Here is a 21,179-nt window from a genome sequence, read left to right as displayed (position 1 = left end):
AAAGTCTTCCCTCTGCAGCCTATGCTTCCAAGGTCCAAGCAAGGTTTTCCACATGGACTAACACAAACTTTTTCTGGAGCAATAAATACATTGTCTGAGGAGAACACAGGGTGGCATGAATCATGGAGGCAGTGTACTAACTAGTCAGAGGTATGATGCTTCTTGGCTGTAGAGGACCAGCATCCTACTGTCAGCATCCTACTCAGCACAGCAGTTCTGCTGGCTGTTATCTCATGAGCAGTTTCTGAGGAGTCCAGGCACAGCTTGCTGCAACACCTTGGTCCAGCTTTTTTCTGTTTCACACAGAAAGAACTGACTACCTTGTATCTTGAAAAAAAATACCTGTGTTTTGTAACCTGCAGCTATTGGTTTGTTCTCACTGAGGTTATCTTCCGTTGATTTTAACCTGCAGGAGCACAAAAAATGTTGAACAAGTGGTCAAGCACTGTATTTTCTTCTGTCATGAAGTCCTGGAAAGGCCTGTTGCACCTTAAGAATCAGAGTGGGATTCCATGACGTTGATCGAGCTAGAGTCTGATTCTCTGTTTCCTTTCACAGCACATCTCTCCATTTCTGTAGCATAATCATCTATACCTTTCTACCAATAAACCTCCCTTTTACACTGGGCATTGGCTTTATTTCAGTGTCACAGAACAGGCATTTTGATCATAGTCCAGGTGTCATGACTGCTGGCTGGGGGAGGATGAGGAGAGGAGCACACTCATCCTGCTGCAGCACTTGGCCACGTCCCTCAGCTACAGCTGATAACCACTGGCCACTACTGCAACACGCATCCTGTTCAAGCCCCGCACATCCAGAGGTGCCACTCGCTGCTGCTGGACAGCCCCTCGCCTTTCCCATGCCCGGCTCATGCAGTCTTCCCGCACCTCCTGTCATCCCCTCCTTCGTCACGCTTGGAGCCGCGGTGGTTCCTGCAAACACGAACGCACACAGCACAGCAGCATCGGGGGGGCTCGGGAAAGAATCACAGATGCTGCTTCTCTTTCCCGGGAGCAGCAATGGCACCGGCAGCCCTCGCCCATCCCGCCGGGCTCCAGTGCCGCGGGTGGATGAAGCCGGGGGGGACAACGGGATACGAGCAGGGGCCACGAACAGGAATTTAGTGCAAAGTGCCGAGGGATAGGATGTGTTTCGACAGGATCCTTTCCAACAGGAGATTTGTAGGAAGCTGCGTGCGGACTCGCATTTTTTTTTTTTCCCGGGGAAAATCAGGTCAACACAGAATACCCTTCTCCTCAAATCTTTTTTTTTTTTTTTTTTTTTTTTTTTGTAAAACGCACTAAACAATTTGAATTTTAGAACTCCACAGGGACAACCATGCAGGATATGCATGATACTGGTGTTATAAAAAGACACTTTCTTAAGTTCCACAGATGAGGAATTTGCGGGACATGAAATGGCTTTGGGTACAATTCTGATCTCCATGCAGAATTCCAAAATTAAAACATCACTGGCAGTAGGAAGAAGACGAAGAGCGCTAGAAAAGCTGTGACTGTCACATTCCTGACTCAGCACAGATTGTAGCAACTGACTTGATTTACAAAAGCATTAGGCTGGACTAAAGCAAGAGAAATCAATACTTACAGTAAAAAGGTTGAAAAGGACAGCAGACTGAGTGGATGTGGATACAAGGTGTATATCTTCCTGAGGAATGTAAGGCAAATTAACTTAAGGCTTCAGTGTCTCACATGGAACACATAAAAAATGCCCTCAGGTCTGGCCAGCTATGTTATTCTGTTCTGCCAAAGAAACAAGGTCCTGTAAAAAAAATAAAAAAAGGAAGTGCATTTTTATCATACTTTTGAAACCTTATCTTCCTGCTAGGCCAAACCTGACTATTGAAAGATGAAATGCTCATTTCCCACTGCAAACTCTTCCTTTGCGTGCTGAAAATGAAATGTTTGTTATCCAATTTTATCCTATGACTCAAACAGATAATTGCTGGCTGCAGTCAGATCTAATAAACATCCCATGCTCACACTCTCCCTCCAGATTTTTACATCTAGATCATGTCTCCCTGCCTTCCACTCCCTTGGGGAAGAGGGATATTCTTAAAACACATTCCATCACCTCCAAGAGGTCTGGAACCTTGGTGTTGTGTTTCAGCTCTAGGTTTTGCATCACGCACCTGAAACTGAAGCAAGTATATTAATAGTCAACTGAATAAGCCAGTGACACCCCCTAGACTGTCATTTCTTCCTCTGCCCTCTGATAACCCTGAGGTGCCAGGGGAGTGTTCCAGGCCACAGAAGGTAGAATTACTGTAGTTTTTTTTGACATACAGACTAAGCAAACTTTGTTGTCCAAATGTGATAAAATCAGGCTCACTGGCCCAAGAGCTGCTACGAGGTACCATACTGCTGCCAACTCAAAGGCACGTGCACTGGCTTACTGTGCTTGGTATTGCACATCTCGTTTAAAGAAGCTGAAATTGTTGTGCAGGACACTGGACTGAGTCTGCAACATTGCAATAAATGGGAAACTTCCAGCCTCACTGTAGGTGTCTGCCAGTGCCCTTGTCCCTGCTCTGAAGCTTCTGGATGTCCTGTGGGTCCATGCATGGCTCTGCTAGAAGTACATTAAAAGCTGTTCTGAAATGCAATTCTTATTACTAAAAAAGAGTTAACGAAGTATAACCATGCCATAGTGTCTTTGACTAAAATGCCCTGTCAAGCGTACTTCCCTTTTGTGTTAAATAATTCTTTGTAGAGTTTATTTGTACCATGGGAATTGATTTGCTGCTCATGTGGAGTCTAGGCTCAAGAATCAGCAGAAAGCTGATGTTATAGCCTAGTTAAGAAGAAGACTTATAATGACAATACTATGAAAAGTGAACATAAACCTTTATACAGTAGAAGATGAGTCTCATCCATAGTCTCATCCTGCAGACAGCAGGATGCAAAATCTAGTGGAGAAAAAAAATGGGTCTCTCCAGAAAAATGAGCTCTAGTGTCATTCTCTTGCTTAGGCCTCTCAAATGCTTAGCTAGGGTCACAAATGCTTAGCTAGGGTCAGAAAAAGGGGTCCTCAGTCCAGGGAGTTTGGTTGCTCCATCTTTTTGACTCAAAGCCTCTGTGATCCCTGCAGTGTCACAGGTATTAGTGGCAAGCCATTAACAACAGCACAGCAAGACCCCACCTGTATGATCTAGATGTTTAGGTTTTCTTCTCAGCACCTTTGTCAAATATGAAGTGTGAGTAATGGCAAACCAATTCAATGATCAGAGAAGATGAGGAATGTGTCAGAAGACCCTTCAGTCAACAAATGATGATGTCAAATTGCTCCGAGGAAAAAACTCAGTCTTGTTCTCTGATTATTTATTTTTTGATTTCATTTGTACCTGTTGGACAATTAGGGAGGTAGGGCTTTTCTGCACTGAAGAGACCCCCACCATCTGATTCATCAGTCAGGTGACACAGAAGAGTGGTCACATCTCTGGCACCACTGGCTGTGAAACACTGAGCATCAGAGAAGGACTTCCTGAGGAACACCACTCACACATTTGAACTTTTTGTTCAGAGCAACAATGAAGAGTTCCTTAAATTTTTGAAGTGGAATAGCAACATAGTGTAAGCCAATCCTGTGTCTCATAGCAAGAGAAAGCTTCTTTCTGCTTCACCTGGTAAAGAGTCACATTTTGAGGGTCAAGAAAATCCTAAAAGCAAGGTATTACATTGAATACAGGACCTAATAGCCTCCCTCAAGGGAATGTCTCTATCCTCCCCTTTCTGACACTCCTGCATCTCAGCACACTGATCTCCTTTCTGGCACACCACTGCTCCTGCTGGGCAAACCAGGCTCTCCCTTAAGAACATGATTTCAGTAGGGCTTCTGGACCCCATGTTGTCACACTATATATACACATGTGTATATATAACCTGGCAGCTGGGAGATTTAAAAGTCCTATGTTTCGAGAGAGAAGAGAGGGTACATACAAATGAGGCAGTCAGAGGTGAAGGGAATAAAAATCACCACTGGCTATTGACAGGACTCTGTGCATGCTGGTGAAGTGCTAACCTCACACATTTTTTCAGCCTCCTACCCTTTGACTCACTGCCCATGGGGAGGTTAAGGCTGGGTTATCACTGGAAGCTATTGCATAACCCTGCCAGATGTTTTCCACTTCACTTCTCTAGCAGTGATAAGATCCAGGTCCCACTGGTTCACCTTGCTGTCCTTGCTGTCAAGGCAATGTGTGTCCCCAAGGCCTGTGACAAGGTAAAGCACATCTGGGAAGTCCTGTGTATTGACTGTGGGATGCACAGCTAGCTCTCTCTTCAGAACCCATGTCTAAGGAGAGATCTTGTCCTCTTCCCAGTGCAGGCTCTGTAGCAGGACACTGTGCTCAAAAGGTTCCTGATGAATGGTGTGCTCTCCAGTTGTGTCACACTGTCATGGCTCACACATCTTCCCCTGACTGAAACGTCATCTCTGCCCTGCCTAACAAGTTGAAACAGAGCAAAGCAGATGTGCAGGGAAAACTATTAATGTGACAGTATCTGATTTCCTTGCCTTGTACTCCACTAGGACTTTCTTGTTTGGCTTTCCTGTAGCATTCTCTATCTCAAAAACCTGGACAAACACATCATCTCAGCCCCAGATCTTCTCTGCACTGGAAAAAAAGCTCAAGTCATGGATAACAAACATCAGGTTTAGCTGTAGCACAGAGAGAGCCTGATGGCCTTGCATTATGTTACCCAGCAAGTCAGGAAACGAGCTAAGCACAAAGCCCTCTCCCTTGGCCACCTCAGCTCAGACAGAAAGCTCTGGGAGAAGGGCGGAGGAGCGAGGGTCTCTGCTGAGACACCTGTGCAGCAGGTGGGGGCTGCACCAGGTGGGTACAGCATGGGCTGTGCCACAGGGAGGTGGCTCTGGCACAGCCTTCTGCTGCCTTCCCCGAGCAGCCCTCCAGAGGGAGGCAGTGATCTGGAGTTTTACTGTTTTATAGATAAGTGAACTTTAAATCTAAATGGGAGCAATCTCTGAAATGCCTACACACTGTGAGTATGGGTTTTTTCTACACTGGCACTTCTGTTCATGGCCTTGTGCTGTGAAGTGTGGATGGTCTCTGGGGATGGATGTCTCATGATGACTGTGGGTGCCTGTTCTGTTGTTATATAGCCCTTGGGAGAATTTTTTTTTTTTTCCTTCCACGGGCTCATCGTTTCCCTGTATGAAGTTTTGCCCATTGCCTTTGCTCCTGCCACTGTGCACCCCTGAGGAAAACCTGGAGGCAACACTGTTCAACCCGACTTGAACATAACCTCAGGGTCAGCAGAAGAACCTTCATAAGATGCCTGTTCCTGAGGAGATAGCCCAGACAATAACTTAACAACCAAAGCTCTACCGAAAGTCTGTATGCATTTAATTCGTCTTTTTATATGGTAAGTTTTTATCAGAGGAGTCATATGACTCAAAAAGAGATTGTCCTTAATTGAGTGCTATTCCTAGACACATTTGTAAGTGTTTTGGCTTTTTCTATCCCCCTCCTTGGCAAAATTCTGAGTAGTACAAAAGTATAAATTAAAAAATCTTGTCATTCATTACTACATCAGGGATTATCTTCAATTGTCTGTAATATCAAAAAATAGCTGCTAACATGCAAGCAGTTTCCTGTTTACACGTTTTAAAATTATTATATATAATTCACTAGTTACCTTAGATGGACTTTATAATGGGATTTCAACAATTTATCTGGCTTTGTGTGTGCTGTGTATTGTATCAAACAGGCCTACTGTAGATTTCTCATGCCTTGTTTATAGCCTTTCTTGCAGCATACTGTATAAATTTCTTCTAAGGCAAGACCAAGTTTATACATACTGTAGGTGTTTGTTATAATATAGCTGAGAAAGACAGAAAACCTTTCTATACTCTGCTTATGGTTTACCCTACAGATGGCTACCTCACACCACACAAAATATGGTCACAGGACCATTTATAAAATTCAGCTAGCAGTCTGGTTTGAAATTTAATCGACAAAGTGAATTAAAATGAAAATAATTCATTGATGGTTTTGCCATGACTGAATTTACTCATTTGTTCATATGACAGCAGAGAAATATGTGTTATATTTGACAGCCTAGCTGAGCATGTCTGGGAAAAGCAGTTCATCTGCCATCAGGCCCATCTCTCAGGTTAAATTATTCAACAAGCAACTAAAGTGGATAATCTTTATTCATTCTGACATTTTCAGTTTCATTTGAAGTTTAGCTGATGAAGCTGTTTTATGGTATTTCATTTCATTGTGTATCTTCCTGTTCCTGCTTGCTGCAACTTGTAAAATGTTCATATTGTGTGAAGCTTTCTGATAGATGACCTTCCCTTCACTGTGGTCTGTGAAGTATTTTGTCTCCTGTACAATGACAAACCTCTTTTTATGTCTTTGGCTGCTGCTGTTATTCCCGTTGATTTATCTGAGTACTTTTTCCCATCATACTTTTTTGCCATATGAAATAAACTGCTTTGGGTTTGTTTGCTTTAGATTCTCAGTCTGGGAAAACTAATATCATAATTTGGATTTCCTTTAAAATAACAATCCTGATTTTTTTTCTTCTGTAATAATTTTTCTGCCTTTAGCTGAACAACTAATACAATTTATTAACTGTTGCTGTTAATATAAGTCTTAGGTATTGCATTGGGTTTTTTTTCACCTGCCATCACACAAAGCTGATGTATGCACTAAGGAGAGACATTCCTTTGCTAGAGCTGCTGGTTTCCAACAGGAAAAGGTTGAAAGAGTGCGGACCACCTTAGGCATGATGTCAGTGTCCTCAAGAAATGTTTCCACAGCTTTTTGTTTTCAAACATGCCTGTTCTTCAAAGCCAAAGGTTAAAGTTCACTTTATTGCTTGGCTTTGGCCTTGGGAGCTGAGTGCTGTGCTACAGCCCTTGAGAAGACTGAACAGGATCATATTAGAGAAACAAGTGTCTTTCTTGGGATTATTTACCTTTGTTGGCAGGGGTTCCAAAATTGCTTCAGACTTCTGGAGCAGACAAGGATTCCCATATACACTATTGTGATAGTACAGAGAGTATTTACAAACAATATCAGATACCTTTTCTTCCTGCAATTGCAGCCAGCAGTGAGCCACTCTGTTTTTGGACAATTGGCAGACGCCTACAAGGCTGAAAAATAGTAACTGAAAAGGAATCAGGGGAAACTATACCAGAACTGGGTTAAGGTGATTAAATTTACACAGCTCAATATCTTGCTTTATTTTCAAGGGGAAATGTGTTTTCTATAGTGGTCATAAACTTGGAGGTGTAGGTCACATCAAATTTCTGTGTCATCTTTTGCAGTGAGGACTGTAGGGCTCAGAAGAAACTTTGCAGAATGCTGTGACTGGAATTTATCAATATTCATGATGGCCTGTATTAACTTACTAATTTCATCTTTTGTGACAACCATTCCAACTCAAAACAATGTATTTTAAAGTGCCGATGAAGAGGAACTATGAAGGAAATATTGCGGAAATTTAAATCAGATTGCTGTGATTGGATGCTGCCCACAGGGAATATTACCATGTGCTGAACACAGTTCATATCCTCAACACTGCTGATTTCAGATTCGTTAAGGAAAACAGGGTATGAATCATTCAAAGATTTCTAATATAAGCATTATTCAAATAAATACCCTTCCCCCACTTGCAGAGTCTCTGGCCAAATCCTGTCCCTCTGTTCCAGCTCCTCCTTGCTGCCTCTCCCTGTTTCCGGATGGGCCCTGGCCCCCAGCCCTTATCTCCTCCAGCCCCTGGGCTGTTTGCAGAGAGCAGCTATAAAGAGGCTGAGAGAGAGCAGAGAGTGGAGGAGAATTACAAGGTGCAGGAAAACAGCAGCGCTGCTTGGGTCACCACGACCTGCTCTGCACCATGGGGAAGGACAAGCTGCCCAGCAAACCAAACATCTTCCTCCTTCTTCTCTTCTTCCTTCCTGGAAATACTCCTCTCAACACAGAACCGTAAGCTACACGTGCGGAGGGGGGAGGGAGGTCTAAGTGCTCCCTTTTTCCTTCAGTTTTCTTCCCACTGATAGCCAAGCCCTGAGTTTCTGGAACAGCCCTGACAGTGGTCCCCACTCCCATCCTGTAATCCCCGTCTGTCCAGCCCTGGGAACCCTCCCAGCACCACCTCTGCCAGTGGCCTCCTTCCCCATCCCCACAACCTCTGCCCACAGTGCCCTCAGTCCTGCCCTGCAGCTGCCTGACAGTCCCAACCTGGATCCTCACAACACCTTTGCCTAAGTATGTTTCTGCCTAGAGGCCTCTCAGGGGCTGGGATGCTGTGGACATGATGCCGGATTCTGGGTGCTTACCTTTCCTGGAGTATCCTTATTTCCATCCCTGAGTTACTTCTCCCCATCCTCCTGTTGCTTTCAAGCCAGTTTGTTCCCCTTTCTCCTGCCAGTTTGTTTCCCTTGGCAGCATCAGATGTACTTGTTCCCAGAGAGGATCTGTGACCTAGATTCTCTTCCTCCAGCACGGAGGTTGGGCTGGTGCCAGCGCTCTCCCTGGACCTCCAGACCAGGGCTGTGCAGCCCAGCAGCATGGCTGCAGCCTGAGCTCTGCCCATGGCCCTGGGAGAGAGCCAGCCTGGCATGGCACAGGCGGGCTGGAGTCCAGCATGCCCACCCCAGTCTTGCCCACCGGGCAGTGCTGCCCTGAAGCCTCCGGGCTGGGTGGGATTTTGGCTGCCATTCCTCTTGCTGCGCTGACAGAGGTGCAGTTCTCACCAACACGGGTCTTGTAATGCTCGCTGCAAGGATTTTGTGCCCATGAGCACTGCCACAGGGCTGGCAGAAGGTGCAGCGTTACTGCTGCCACTTGCTGTGTGGTCAGAGGTAAAGCTGTGACTGGGTCAGCCTGCAGGACCTTTGACTCACACTGTATCATCACTCCCTGCCCTGTTTGGGTGCTTCTGGGGTAGATCAGCCAACCAAGTCTGCTTTGGGGTCAGGCAGAGCTCTCTGTCTCCCTACAGTAATCTGGTTTTACTAAGCAATGAAGGTTAAGTAATCTTAATTCATCCTTGCCCAACATCAGGGGGAAAGGGAATGAAACCACACTGTTCAGACCTATGGGCAACATAGAATCATAGAATTGCCTGGGCTGAATGAGGCCTTAAAGACAACTCAGTTCCAAACCCCCTGCCATCGACAGGGACACCTTTCTCTAGACTAGGTTGCTCAGAGCTCCATTCAACTTGGTTTTAAACACTTCAGGATGGGGTAGCCGCAGCTTGTCTGGGCAGTCTGTGCCAGTGCCTCACCACCCTCACTGTGAAGAAATTTTCTCCCTAGTGCCTAAGCCAAACCTATTCTCTTTCAGTTTGAATCCGTTCTCCCTTGTCCTGTCCCTTGGCAACAGTCTCTCTCCATCTTTCTTGTAGGCTATTTTTTGTCCCTTACCTGGGCCCCGTTCTGGGAGGGAAGAACAAAGAAAAGCTGAGAGGTGGGAGAAAGAGGGGTGTTTTTGGGTCCACAGAAGGAAGACAGGAGCCCAGCAGGGACGCAGTTCCAAGCAGTGAACTGCTAGGTAGCATAAGGGTAGTGGTTTTGTTGTGGGTGAAGGATAAATGAGATGCTATATACAACACAGAAAGGAAGCAACCCTTGAACTGAAGACAAAAATTAAACTTCCAACCAAGACTTGCTTACTATGCCCTATGCAGGTAGAGGTATCACTCCTTTGGGCAGAAATAGCTGCTGCTATTTCTGTTTCAGAGGTGGCCAGCTGGACAGGAGACACAATAAAGGCTCAGATTATATATTAGAAAAAAAACCATATTCATCAAGCTAGTGCAGCAGGGGAACAGGTGACCCGGATAGATGATAGAAACTCCAGCTATGGTGTCCTTTGCAAAAGTCCTGTTCCAGGAGGGAAGGTGGGCTTGAGACATCCAGAGGTCCTTTGTAAACAAAACTTCTATGATTTTGAAAGAATGCAGCCAAAGGTATTGTTCTCCTGCTCTGGTTGTGCATGTAAGCTGTTTTACAGTGCAGTGGACATGCTTGGGAGTACTCTGCATTTGGTCTTAAGTGTGAGGTCAAAATGATGCCTGAATTGGCAGGTATGGATTTGGGCTGATGAAATTGACTGCCTTCTTTGGCTGGGTGCTTGTTCTAGTAGGTAGCTGAGAGTTGATACACAGACATTATTCCACCTTAAACTACAGTATTACCTTCTCTGTATAGACAAACTCACCATTTTACCCTCAGCCACCATCTCTAGGGTCTCCTATTCCTTGATGCATGCCTCTGTCAGAGTCACTGCCTCTCTTGTCAGAGCAGCTCGTTGCATGCTGAGGTCTCTTTTGTCAGCCCAGATGCTTTTTGTCCTGGAATGTCTATACATGGATTTTGTGACCAAAGTTACTTAAAACACTCACGATAATTTAATTCATCTGTCTCTTCTCAACAGCACATCCCAAAACACCTAAAGAGAGGCCTATAAACAGCATGGTTTGTTTCAAAGGCAGGGAAGCCAGCCTAAGGGGAAGTTCTGCAAGTTGGCCAAAATTTCAGCAGAACAGTGAACAGGAAGAGAAATGAGGCCAAATTCCCCACGAACTAGGTCATGCTGTCCTTTCTGTATACTGGATGTTATTGTCACATTGCCAGTGCCACTGACAGGGGCAGGAGGAATGGCATTAGGGGAAGCAGCATGGGCTGAAGCCGTGGTAAGAAGGTTGTGGAAGAAAGGAAACGCTGGAGAAAGTAGAGAGTCACAAGTTGTAGCTCACTCTCTGGGAGGCTGGAGTTCCCTCCTTTCACAGCTTCGGCAGCAGCACTGGCTGAGCAGAGATGCCAGCAGGCTCCTCACTACATTTCATCACAGTGGTGCCTCATGGTGAAGGAAATCCAGGTACTGCCTGGATCCCACTGCCTCCACAACAGCTTTAAGACTCCCCAGAAAGCTCGGAGTCCAGGAAAAATGGATGTATCTGTGTTTGTCCTCTATTTCTTTCTGAACACTTCCTGACAGTCTGTCTGTTACTTATTACTGACTGAGAATTTTCCAAGAATGACCAACGGTTCTCAAGTCTGAGTGGTAGGAGCTTGCTTGTTATTTTCCCTTTATGAACAGTTCATTTGCTATTTTTGCTACTCAGTTCTATCATGCAAAAAATCTTTTCCACAAATAGGTAAGTTAATTTTTAGAATTTCCTTATCCTGCACAATTATGAGAAAATTGTACTTCTGAGATCATTTAGGTATGTACTGAAGAGCAAAGGCCTCAACACAAACTCTGGAGGTTTTCACTAGCTCCTACCCCTTCTGTCCTATCTTTCAACCAGTTAATCCAGGACAGAATTAATAATTTGATTTATTAGTAAAATGATCCCTTTTATTGAAAGGCAGCTTAGTTTAAGGGTCCTTTGTGGGGGACCTTTGTCAAAAGCTCTTTGAAGATGCAAGTACACTTGAGCTGCAATAAAACACTACACTCTGAAATCCTTTGTGTGCTCGTCTTAATAAGGTCCCAAACTGCAAGCACTCACATCTTTGCTCAGCATGTGAAGGATCTGGAAACCTGGATAGGCAAAGGCTGGAGCAGCCAGACAAGTGGGTGGGTTTTTTCCAACTGTTTTTAGCTAATGCCTCTGAGTCTCAAAAGGAGATTGTGGGATATACAAAATTCAATTAACAGCCTGAAACCTTTCAAACTGTCCTTACTCCCTGCTGTGAAGCCAAACAAAACATCCTTTGTAAAGCACTCTCTATTAGCATAGAAATTGTTCCTTCAACTGCAAGCATTTTCTTGCTTTTAGGCTAATTAGTTAGACCGTTTAATATGTATAAACCCAAAATAAAATGAATGCTCATGTTATATGCACTGCAATTTGAAGGGATGGCAATGGATTAGGCATGCTGATTTGTTAATTTCCCTTCACTTAATACTGTTGCCTTATAACTGTTTCACACTTCTGATCTTTGTTGCTTCCCTCTCTTCACAGGCAGTACATGGTGCTAGTGCCCTTTCTGATACATACAAATTCCCATGAGAAAATCTGCATTCAGCTCACCTACCTGAACGAGTCTGTGACACTGAGTGCCACCCTCGAGTACCTTGGGGAGAACAGGAGCTTGATTGATGACGTGGTGTCAGAGAAAGATGTGTTCACCTGCATCCCTTTCTCTGTGAGTATCCCATCCTTGTGGGATGATCTCTTGTGTTTATTGATGGGGCATAGTAGATTCAAACAGTCCAGAAATGAGAAATAAGACACATTGCAATCAGAGACCCCTAAGATAAGTCAAACAAAAGAATGAACTAGATCTGGATAACTGATTGTGGTAGTCTTATGTGGAGTAATTTTCCTCCATTATCAAATTCTGTGTTTCACATTATACTTCTCTGCATGCCTGTCTTAGAGAAGTCTTTTGGAACTGTGACTGACAGAATGTGCCCCCTGTTTGTTTAATATGTGTAAGCCTGAGATGAAAAATATCAGCATGGAGTGAAAACTGTAGAAGGTGGGGAATTGTCAAAGACAGTGAGGTTCATGAAGTCATATGACTGCTTCTGGAGCTTATTCACAATTTTTTACTGTGGAAGGCTGGTTGGTGAGTAATATAAGCAACAGGTTCACATACCCTAATTAATGAATCTGGGTTAATTTTCTTTTTGAGAAATCATGTGATAGAATAAGATCAAGTTCAATATTTCTCTAAGAAAAGTATATAAATGAAGGAAGGCAATTATGTTTTTTTCTTGCTCACTGCACTGAGTCTTTTTTGTCCATTTAGGGAACTTTCTGACCCAGCTAGCACTTCTTCCTTCAACACTCAGTGCAATGGGGTGAATCAGTAAAGCAGTTATCCTCTTCATTTTCCTTAGCTTCCAAAATCCAATAGCACATCAGTGGCATTTCTCACTGTGACGGTGACAGGGAACACACTGCAGTTCAAGAGCCGCAAGTCAGTGTTGGTCAAGAATTCTGAGAGCTTGGTCTTCATCCAGACAGACAAACCCGTCTACAAGCCCGGACAGACAGGTACCAGGAATTTGGCTGGTGTTGACTCTGACAGCATAAAATCTTAAGGGCTTCATTCTCCAGAGGTGCCATACTTGTATTCAAGTTTTCAGATTTCTTCATGGTGGGATCTATAGTACCCAGTAAATCTTTTTTCTGTCAGCTGAGGTCTAGTTCACAGCACTTTCATCATTCCTAGTCTTCATTCTCCAGGCACAGCATCTCAGCCAGATGTAGGCACCAGCTCCAATCCATTCTACTCAAGTAGAGGCACAAAACTGGGATGACTGCAAAGCAGAGTCTCCCTTGCCTGCACCAGAATCAACAAAGCAGGACGGGCATTCCCAAGAGATAATTCAATTCAGCCAAGACCTGATTATCCTTCTAAATTTATCTGCCCCTCACTATCTGCAAGAAAAAGCACCTCAAGTAATTGTTTCTATTACTTAGAGACCTCAATTCAGAGCCTGTTGATCTGTGGAATGAATCTGAGTTATAAATTATTGAAACATTGACATTTCCTGGTGATGGCTACAAATTTAACAGTGTAATTTCCTTTTTTTCTGTCACACTCTTCAGTTCAGTTTCGGATCGTCTCTCTGGACAAAGACTTCTACCCACTGAATGAGAAGGTAGAGTCTTAATTCCTTGTTGTTAGCCAGGAGATTTAATTCTTAATTAACACCACTGTTATCATCCAGAACCACTGAAGGCAGCCTTTAAAGCGTATGATACTCTCTCACACCATGCTTTACCTGTTCCATATTCTATTCTAGGACACACTCCACCTGTCTCTATTGGCTGAAATAAACATCCCCCTTTTCAGAAGCATGTAGATGTTTAAAGCCAGATTTGTGAATCAGTGTATGTGGCTAAGCAAGTGGGCAGGAATCTCATTACTGAAAAAAAATGTGTGGGACAAGTTTCTGCTGGTAGTGACAGGCGTGCAGTTGTTTCTGGCAGTGGGTACAATCCCACACTTAGAGAGCAGAGTGACAAGAACTTGGTTTTATGGAACTGGTCAGGGGTGCAAGCCCACCTTTTATTTTATTTGACAATCAGTTCCTCATGCAGACAAGTTCTTTGAAAACTCATGCTTCATCACATCTTCATACTGTGGTACGACAAAAGGTCGGGTCCTAAAATATTATAGAAAAGATTCCCTTAGCCATTGAGAACAAAGGAAAAAGAGCAAGTACAGAAAGGGAGCAACCCAAAGGACTTCTAAGAAGTTTGTTCTTCTGCCCTTCAGTCCAAATATGGATATTACTTCTGTGTGATTAATGTTTCTAACATTGATTTTCTTTTGTTCTTTCCCCACAGTTTCCCTTTGTCTACATTCAGGTGAGTGGAAAACTACATTATTACTTGCAGAAGAATGTGCAGGCACAGAGGTACCAGTCCCCAGTGGTGTTTTCAGGCTGAGGGGCAAGGGAAAATCACAGGCACGTGACCTTTTCCCTTTGGTTAAAGGCAGGCTGAGGAGCCGGGCATCAAAATAAGTTCCAACAATGGTGCTTTGATCACAGAATGAGCTGTAGGAGAAAACTAATTAACCATTACAAGCCATGCTATGAACAGAACTACACTTGGCTAGAAGTCATCAAAATGGCTTATTCCTCTTCTCAGTCAGAACAGAGTGTTTCTGTCTGCCAAGTGTGGTTGAAATTAGAGACCAGTGTTAAATAAGCTGTCAAAACCAAAGAAACAAAATCAGGTAAGTAGACATCATCTGTCTTCCCAAGCATTTTCTTTTTGTCCATTGGGTTTTTTTAACGACTGGTTGAACTTCAGTGGCAGGCAAAAGTTAACAGGAAGGATGTTTCAATGATTCAAGCACTCACTTTTTCAGATGAGAACCCAAAATTTACAGTTATTGTTTGGGATATCTTCTTTTGAAAAAACTAATGATGAGGGCTTATGGATGGACACTGAAATCAGTGTGCACAAATTTTGTTTTGGTTTACGTGATTAATGAGTCCTGTGTAGTCAGTCCTTTTACTATTCCTTGCTGCGTGGTGTTGTTGTCTCCATTCTGCACCATCTCTGTCTAGAGCTAGAGAGTCATCACAACAGAGGAGACATAAGGTGGGCCAAAACGAGGCTGTGCCCCTTTTTTGTATCCTCTTTTCAGAGTGCTCTCATTCTCTCCTCCCATCAACAAACTTCCACAAAGAGCTGCAGAGCTGGTGGGCTGCAGATGATCTGTGAATATTGGAGAAAGAAGAATAGGACAGTGGGAGATGTGGATTAGCAGGCCAAAGGGAGCAGCTCAGAATTACTTTTGGCAAGGACTGTCCCATGGGGTCCCTTTCCTTTAAATGAGATGATGCTTTACCAAGTACAGGAATTTCATGAAAGGAGCAAGAACAAATACATCCGTTCCACTGCCTCCAGAAATATGTCTTTGCCTAACAAGCTGAATAATTTAGTAACTTCTGTGTAATTAAAAAAAATAGAATAACTTCCTGAGGAAGAAAACAAACTGGCTTTCAGGCCTTCCCTATAGATACATCACAGGAATGGCTACAAGTTCACAAGCTCAGCCTGAAATGTAAACGTTTATGTAAACATATTCTTGAATTCCTCTTCCAAGGAAGCCCAGTGCTGTCCTTCACAATAAGTGGTGAACTTTCCAGCAGGGCTGGAACATGATGATGAAGAAGATGTGGTCAGAGCCATGGTATGCATTTTACTGACTGTGCCACCCTCCCAGGTGGCATCTTGTGAACACGGCCCCTCTTCTGTCCCCTGACTGATGGCCTCCAGCTGGGAGATGTCATTCACATCTCCATTCTCCCTAAGCCCTGAGATAATATCTCAGTGAAGTAAATGCACATAGTCACATACCTTGAGTCACACACCTATCTAGAGTAAATAAACTTTTGGCGACAGTCAAGGTACAATGTAAAGAGCAGGCAGAAAATGAAAGACTATAAACGTTAACCATCCTGCTGAGGAGCCTGAAAAGGATGCATTAAACCATACGGAACCACTGTGCTGTTTCAGTGACTTCTACAAGAAATTTGGGGCTGAGGGGATTAATTATTGATAGTGAGTTAATAATGAGCAAAACACAAATGAAGTAGGGGTGAGACTTCAGCTCCAGCATTGGGAGCATGGAGACACAAGGGAGGGCTCTCAGCTGAATGCCTGTATGTGGAAGTATAGTATCCTCTGCTCCTGTCACCATCCCCCCCCACCCAGCCTCTAGCTTAGGACTCTTACACATGCACATTTCTCAGTCCCATAGATAAGTCAGGTGTCCGATTCCTCAGCAGACTGTGTACTGGTACTTCAGCAGTCTTCATTCCAGTCAGGGGGAAAACAAAACTTTTGCATGCTGTATGGCCAGTTAAGGAAGTTAAGCTTCCTTCATTTCTCCATGTGCTCCAATTACTTCTGATATCAGTTCTGTTCCCTTCTGTTATCCTACCAGTCAGTCTGTCTTGCCTTGTCTTCCTGGCCCCATCCTTTGCAGGTAAAGCTGAGGGGGAGATAACACCCCTGGGCATTAAAAGTGTTTAAAAGCTTTCCTGCATTCAAGTTACACAGAATTGACAGGTAAGTACTTTCAGAACCTCACAGGTTGTTGAATCATTACAGATAGGTATTTCCCAGCTGGGATGTGCATACAGTGGGCACTGCACTGCTCTGTCCCTGGCACTCTCCTGTACTGTCTTGTACCCTCCCCTGCAGGATCCCCAGAGGAACCGTGTGTACCAGTGGCAGGGGGTGGAACTACAAACAGGCTTTACACAGCTCTCCTTCCCCCTCACCTCGGATCCCATCCAAGGCTCCTACAAAATAGTTGTGCAGAAGAGCTTCTCATCCCATGTGGAGCACTCCTTCAGTGTGGAGGAATTTGGTAAGGAGAGGAATTTGACAGTAATGCCTTTTACTGTGACTGCTCGATTTGGAATTTCCTGGGAACAACATGGAGAAGGTAGGGACTGAATATAACAGGCAATGGGTTCATAGGGGCTGAGCCAGGCAGCACAAAGTATCAGAAGTGGTTGCTGACTTTACAGCATCTCAGCAACCTGCCTAAGCTTGTATTTGCTCATAGTGCCCTTGGGAGCACAGGACGTGCCAGAATTCCTGTGCATGGCTCATGGCACCAATTTCAGCTGACTTTGTCTTAGTTGATTCCAGTCCAGCAGCTTGTTGCAAGTAGCACTAGGTATGAAGTAAGAGATGACAATATTTTGGTGACTCTATTTTACTTCTCTCATCATCCATATAAGGTCTCTCTCTCCATTCATAGTCCTCTCTATTTTTGATCTTCCTTGTTTCCGTGACAGCATAGAAACATGTTTGGTAGAAAATTTGTGATTGAGGAACAATCCATGAATGCTGCAAACAGACTACTAGGAGAGACTGAGTAAGGTGGAATATGGTGCTGCAGGGAGCCTTTTTACCCCCAGTTCTCTAACAAATCTTCTCAGGTGATTGTAGATGTGTGTTCTGACCATAGTGCACATTTGAGAAGGAGGATTTGCCAGAGCTTCACACTCTCAAGCTCTCCACTGACTCTACATAGAGACCAAATATTGATCAGGACCTGCTGTTTCTGGAATACGCATGCCATAGATTGCCATTGAAGTCCATGGGACATGGCTTATTTGGCTTCAAGTCAGGCATGGTGAATAAGTTGGCCACAAACCAGGTTATAGGCTTCAACCTGCCATGGTGACAGATGGCCTGTTCCTCTTCCAACAGAGACTGTTCTGAATGTCCCACAAAATCAAAGATGCTATGTCCCATTGTTAGCCTCCTACTAAACTGATTTTTCTTTCCACTGTTCTTTAGTCTTTTTCCTATGGATCTATCCTATTGCTATTTCCCTTAAAGTCTTTAGAGGAAATGAGCCCTGGGGTTGAAATGTTGAGCCTTGCCTCCCATCTTAGAGGCAGATTTATGTCTAAACTGTATAACCCAGGGTTATTTTCCATTTCCTGGATGTGCACCCACTCTGCTGTTATTTCCTTGCACTGTGAAAAAGCCCTCAGCTGCACCACCTGGAAGCAGGACATTACATGCTTCAGTCCAGTCCTGGGCATGAGGTGGTGTAGGGCTGCAGGATGCAATATGGGAAGCGGGATGTAACTTAATACTCAGGAGCAAAATATATATTTTACTTGTGCCCCTTTATATTGGGTTTTTGTGCTGCCTCTTCCACTTAAAAATACAGATCTGAGAATCTGGCTAGATTCACTTGACCTCTCTGGATATGCGGGATGATATCCCAAGGTGCATCTTAGTGAGCCTAGGAGCAAGTCGGGATATCCAGAACAGTAAGAATCAGCAAGAGAATTAATGATTTGGGGCATTTCAATGTAGTAAATGGCAAAGGTGATGAATGTGCTGCTCCAAGTCCCACCTGCAAATCATGTCTTGTGAACACAACACACAGGACCAGTGTGTCCTTCTGAATGGACACAGGTGAGGGACCTGCTCAGCTGCCTGGAGCCACGTATGCCTGTGTTGCAAATAAGGGAAGGTAAGGACTACAAACTTCCTTAATTGCCTTTGAACCCATAGAGTGGTGAAGGCTGAGAAAACCTATGGAAGGAGTAGAGATCTATACTGAAGACCACAGAGAGATCCCTATGAAGAGGATCCTGGCTATATGCTTGGGTTGCTGTGTAGCACACAGGTCTCATTCACTCTTCTCATATCAAACTTTCTCTCTTCCATCTAGTGCTGCCCAGGTTCGAGGTCCTGGTGAAGGTCCCAAAGATGATCACTATTAAGGACAACGAGCTTCCAGTGTCTGTCTGTGGTCTGTGAGTCACAGAGCTCCAGTAAATTTCTCTTGCTTATCCTTCACTCTGCCTTTTTACTGAGGACCAAAAGAAGTGCTCGGGGAGGGTTTTTAAACTTTTCACAGGCCTGTAGTGAGCACTTACTTCATTCTGTCAGTCCTGAACCTGCTGCTTGGCCTGAACAGTCAAAGTGAAGGGTCTTCCCTTTGTCCTTTAAAAGACTGTGTCAAACAAATCTGCATCTTTCTCTTCCCAGTTTATTTCACATTTTCTGTCTTTACATTTTTTCAGTTAGAGCTTCTCTGCCGGTACTGAACCCTCAAACTTCAAGATGTCAGATCAGACATCATTTAAATTTGTGATGAAAACCCAGTGTTGTCATTTTTAACTCCTAAATCACTCCTTCTGAGTACCTGGTTGCCTTTCCATTTCTTCATTGAACCCTGAGCAATTTGTAATACAGGAATGCTCCTGGCTAAAATAATTTTCTGAAGTCAACCTTTTTCTTCAGAGATGTCCCACCTAGAACAGGATGAATGTATCTTCCGTGAATGATGGCAGAATTTCACTATGGAAATTACGGAAATCATTAAAATGTCAGATTTATCAGACTTTAAGAAGTATTACAAAATCATCTACACAAGTCTTTAAGGCGATGTGTCTGAGTGTGACTGATTGTCTCCCTATCTGATACATTGTTTAACACATTGTGATTAGGTACACCTATGGGAAGCCTGTTCCTGGTTTGGTGAATGTCCAAGTATGCCGGAAATTTTCCCAGTCTGCTTCAAGTTGTTATGGAAAAGAAGCAGAATCTGTGTGTGAAGAATTCACTAGGCAGGTGAGTCCCAAGATGAAAATGTAGTGTTTTTTCTGAAGGTTAGCGGGCAAGGTTGTCTCAAGAGAGATCAAATATGTTGGGAGATAGTAGGGCATCAGAGATAGCATTCTCTCCAGGGAAAAGCAGAGACTCTCAGAGGAAAGCATTCTTAACAGAGGGATCATTAAACTGGAAACAGAACTGATGATGGAAACCTGACCCCATAGTAACTAGCAACAAACCTCCAGCTGCCAGCCATGAGGTCTTTGGTATTGTTCCACAAACTGGGAAAAGAATCTTTGAAGGAATTTTCTAACTATGAGAGGGACTGACTGAGCAAGGAGCAAAGATGAGGAGGAAAGAAGAAGGCTGTATAGAGAACAAGGAACAAAGATCAGGTGGTATTGTATATGGGTCAAATACAGGAGAAAGAGCAACAAGGTAAAGAGAGAAGACAATGGAAGAAATAGGAAGAAAAACAGAACTAAGGCAGGAGGGAATTAACAAGGAAACCAGTGTGGTCCTTGGAAAACCGTGTGTCAGGTAACTCACAGACACAAAAAATGTGCAGATGGAATAGTAGGAAACAGGCTGAACACAAGTCCTGGTCTTGGAGACAACCCTTGAAGAAATTCTGGAATTTCATGAACAGAAGTTGAGCATGTTGGGTTTGGGATATCTATTCTCATTCCTCAAGGCAGACTTTGTTCACAGAATTTCAATTTTCTCTCCAATCCCTTGCTTAGGCAGATGCTCGTGGGTGTGTTTCTGGTGTGGTAAGGACCAAGGTGTTTCAGCTCCTACGCAAGGGATATGAGATGAGCATTGAGGTACAAGGCAAAATCACAGAAGATGGCACTGGTATGTAGGACATGAAGAAGGCAAAGTGATGGCTGGCCGTAACGGGAGGAACTGGCAAAAAATAGGAAGGTGGAGTAACATGACTAGAAATTAATTAATAATCCCTATTTGCTGTGCTCTGTTTTAGGAATAGAGATGACTGGAACAGGCTCCTGTGGTATCACATCCACCATGGGCAAAATCCACTTTGACCTGTTGGACTATGTGTACAAACCAGGGATCCCACTCTTTGGGATGGTAAGGAGCTTCTGAGAGCACGGGCAATGAATGCCACAGCAAACACACAGTGCACAATCCCATCAGATGGATTGTAGTTATAACTACTGAGGAACTTAGGATCCTAATAAGTAATTTCCATGGGCTGACTGGGTTGTTTTGCAGAGATTTTTCTCAGTTTTTCCCTCAGACAGCTCAGGGCATGCCTTTCACCTTTCCACATTCTTTTCCTTTGTTCTTCTCTATCAAGAAATATCCTGCCTGGCAAGGAGAACAAGAGGGAAGAGGATGTATTACTTAAGAATTGTTTTTTGTTGCTAGTTTTAAAGCTGAAGTTTCTTATTGCTTACTTAGGTGAAGCTGGTCGATGGCACTGATGCTCCACTTGCCAATGAAACCATCACGATTACTGTGGGTGGAAACAAATACAAAGGGAATTACACTACAGATGAGCAGGGACAATCCTGGTTTTCTATAGACACTACCAGCTTCACAGAACTCTCCCTGGAAATCCGAGTGAGT

The 21,179-nt window shown here is 43.9% G+C and overlaps 1 protein-coding gene across 1 annotated transcript in view; it reads left to right on the top strand.

Moving 5' to 3' along the window:
* Window positions 1-7,703: 7,703 nt before the first annotated feature.
* The window catches only part of LOC134041148 (alpha-2-macroglobulin-like), a 35,574-nt gene continuing 22,098 nt past the window's right edge, over window positions 7,704-21,179 (top strand). Inside the window, exons 1-11 of the mRNA XM_062487459.1 lie at window positions 7,704-7,978; window positions 11,973-12,156; window positions 12,857-13,013; window positions 13,572-13,624; window positions 14,316-14,336; window positions 16,692-16,860; window positions 18,697-18,781; window positions 19,478-19,601; window positions 20,327-20,441; window positions 20,569-20,678; window positions 21,012-21,173. Coding sequence (XP_062343443.1) covers window positions 7,890-7,978; window positions 11,973-12,156; window positions 12,857-13,013; window positions 13,572-13,624; window positions 14,316-14,336; window positions 16,692-16,860; window positions 18,697-18,781; window positions 19,478-19,601; window positions 20,327-20,441; window positions 20,569-20,678; window positions 21,012-21,173 — 1,269 coding nt within the window. The 5' untranslated portion in view covers window positions 7,704-7,889. The remainder of the gene's footprint in view (window positions 7,979-11,972; window positions 12,157-12,856; window positions 13,014-13,571; window positions 13,625-14,315; window positions 14,337-16,691; window positions 16,861-18,696; window positions 18,782-19,477; window positions 19,602-20,326; window positions 20,442-20,568; window positions 20,679-21,011; window positions 21,174-21,179) is intronic.

The sequence above is a fragment of the Cinclus cinclus genome, chromosome 2 (genome assembly GCF_963662255.1).
Source record: "Cinclus cinclus chromosome 2, bCinCin1.1, whole genome shotgun sequence".
NCBI lineage: Eukaryota > Metazoa > Chordata > Aves > Passeriformes > Cinclidae > Cinclus > Cinclus cinclus.
Note: the sequence above shows the minus strand (reverse complement) of the source record. Positions and strands in the feature narration are given on the sequence as shown.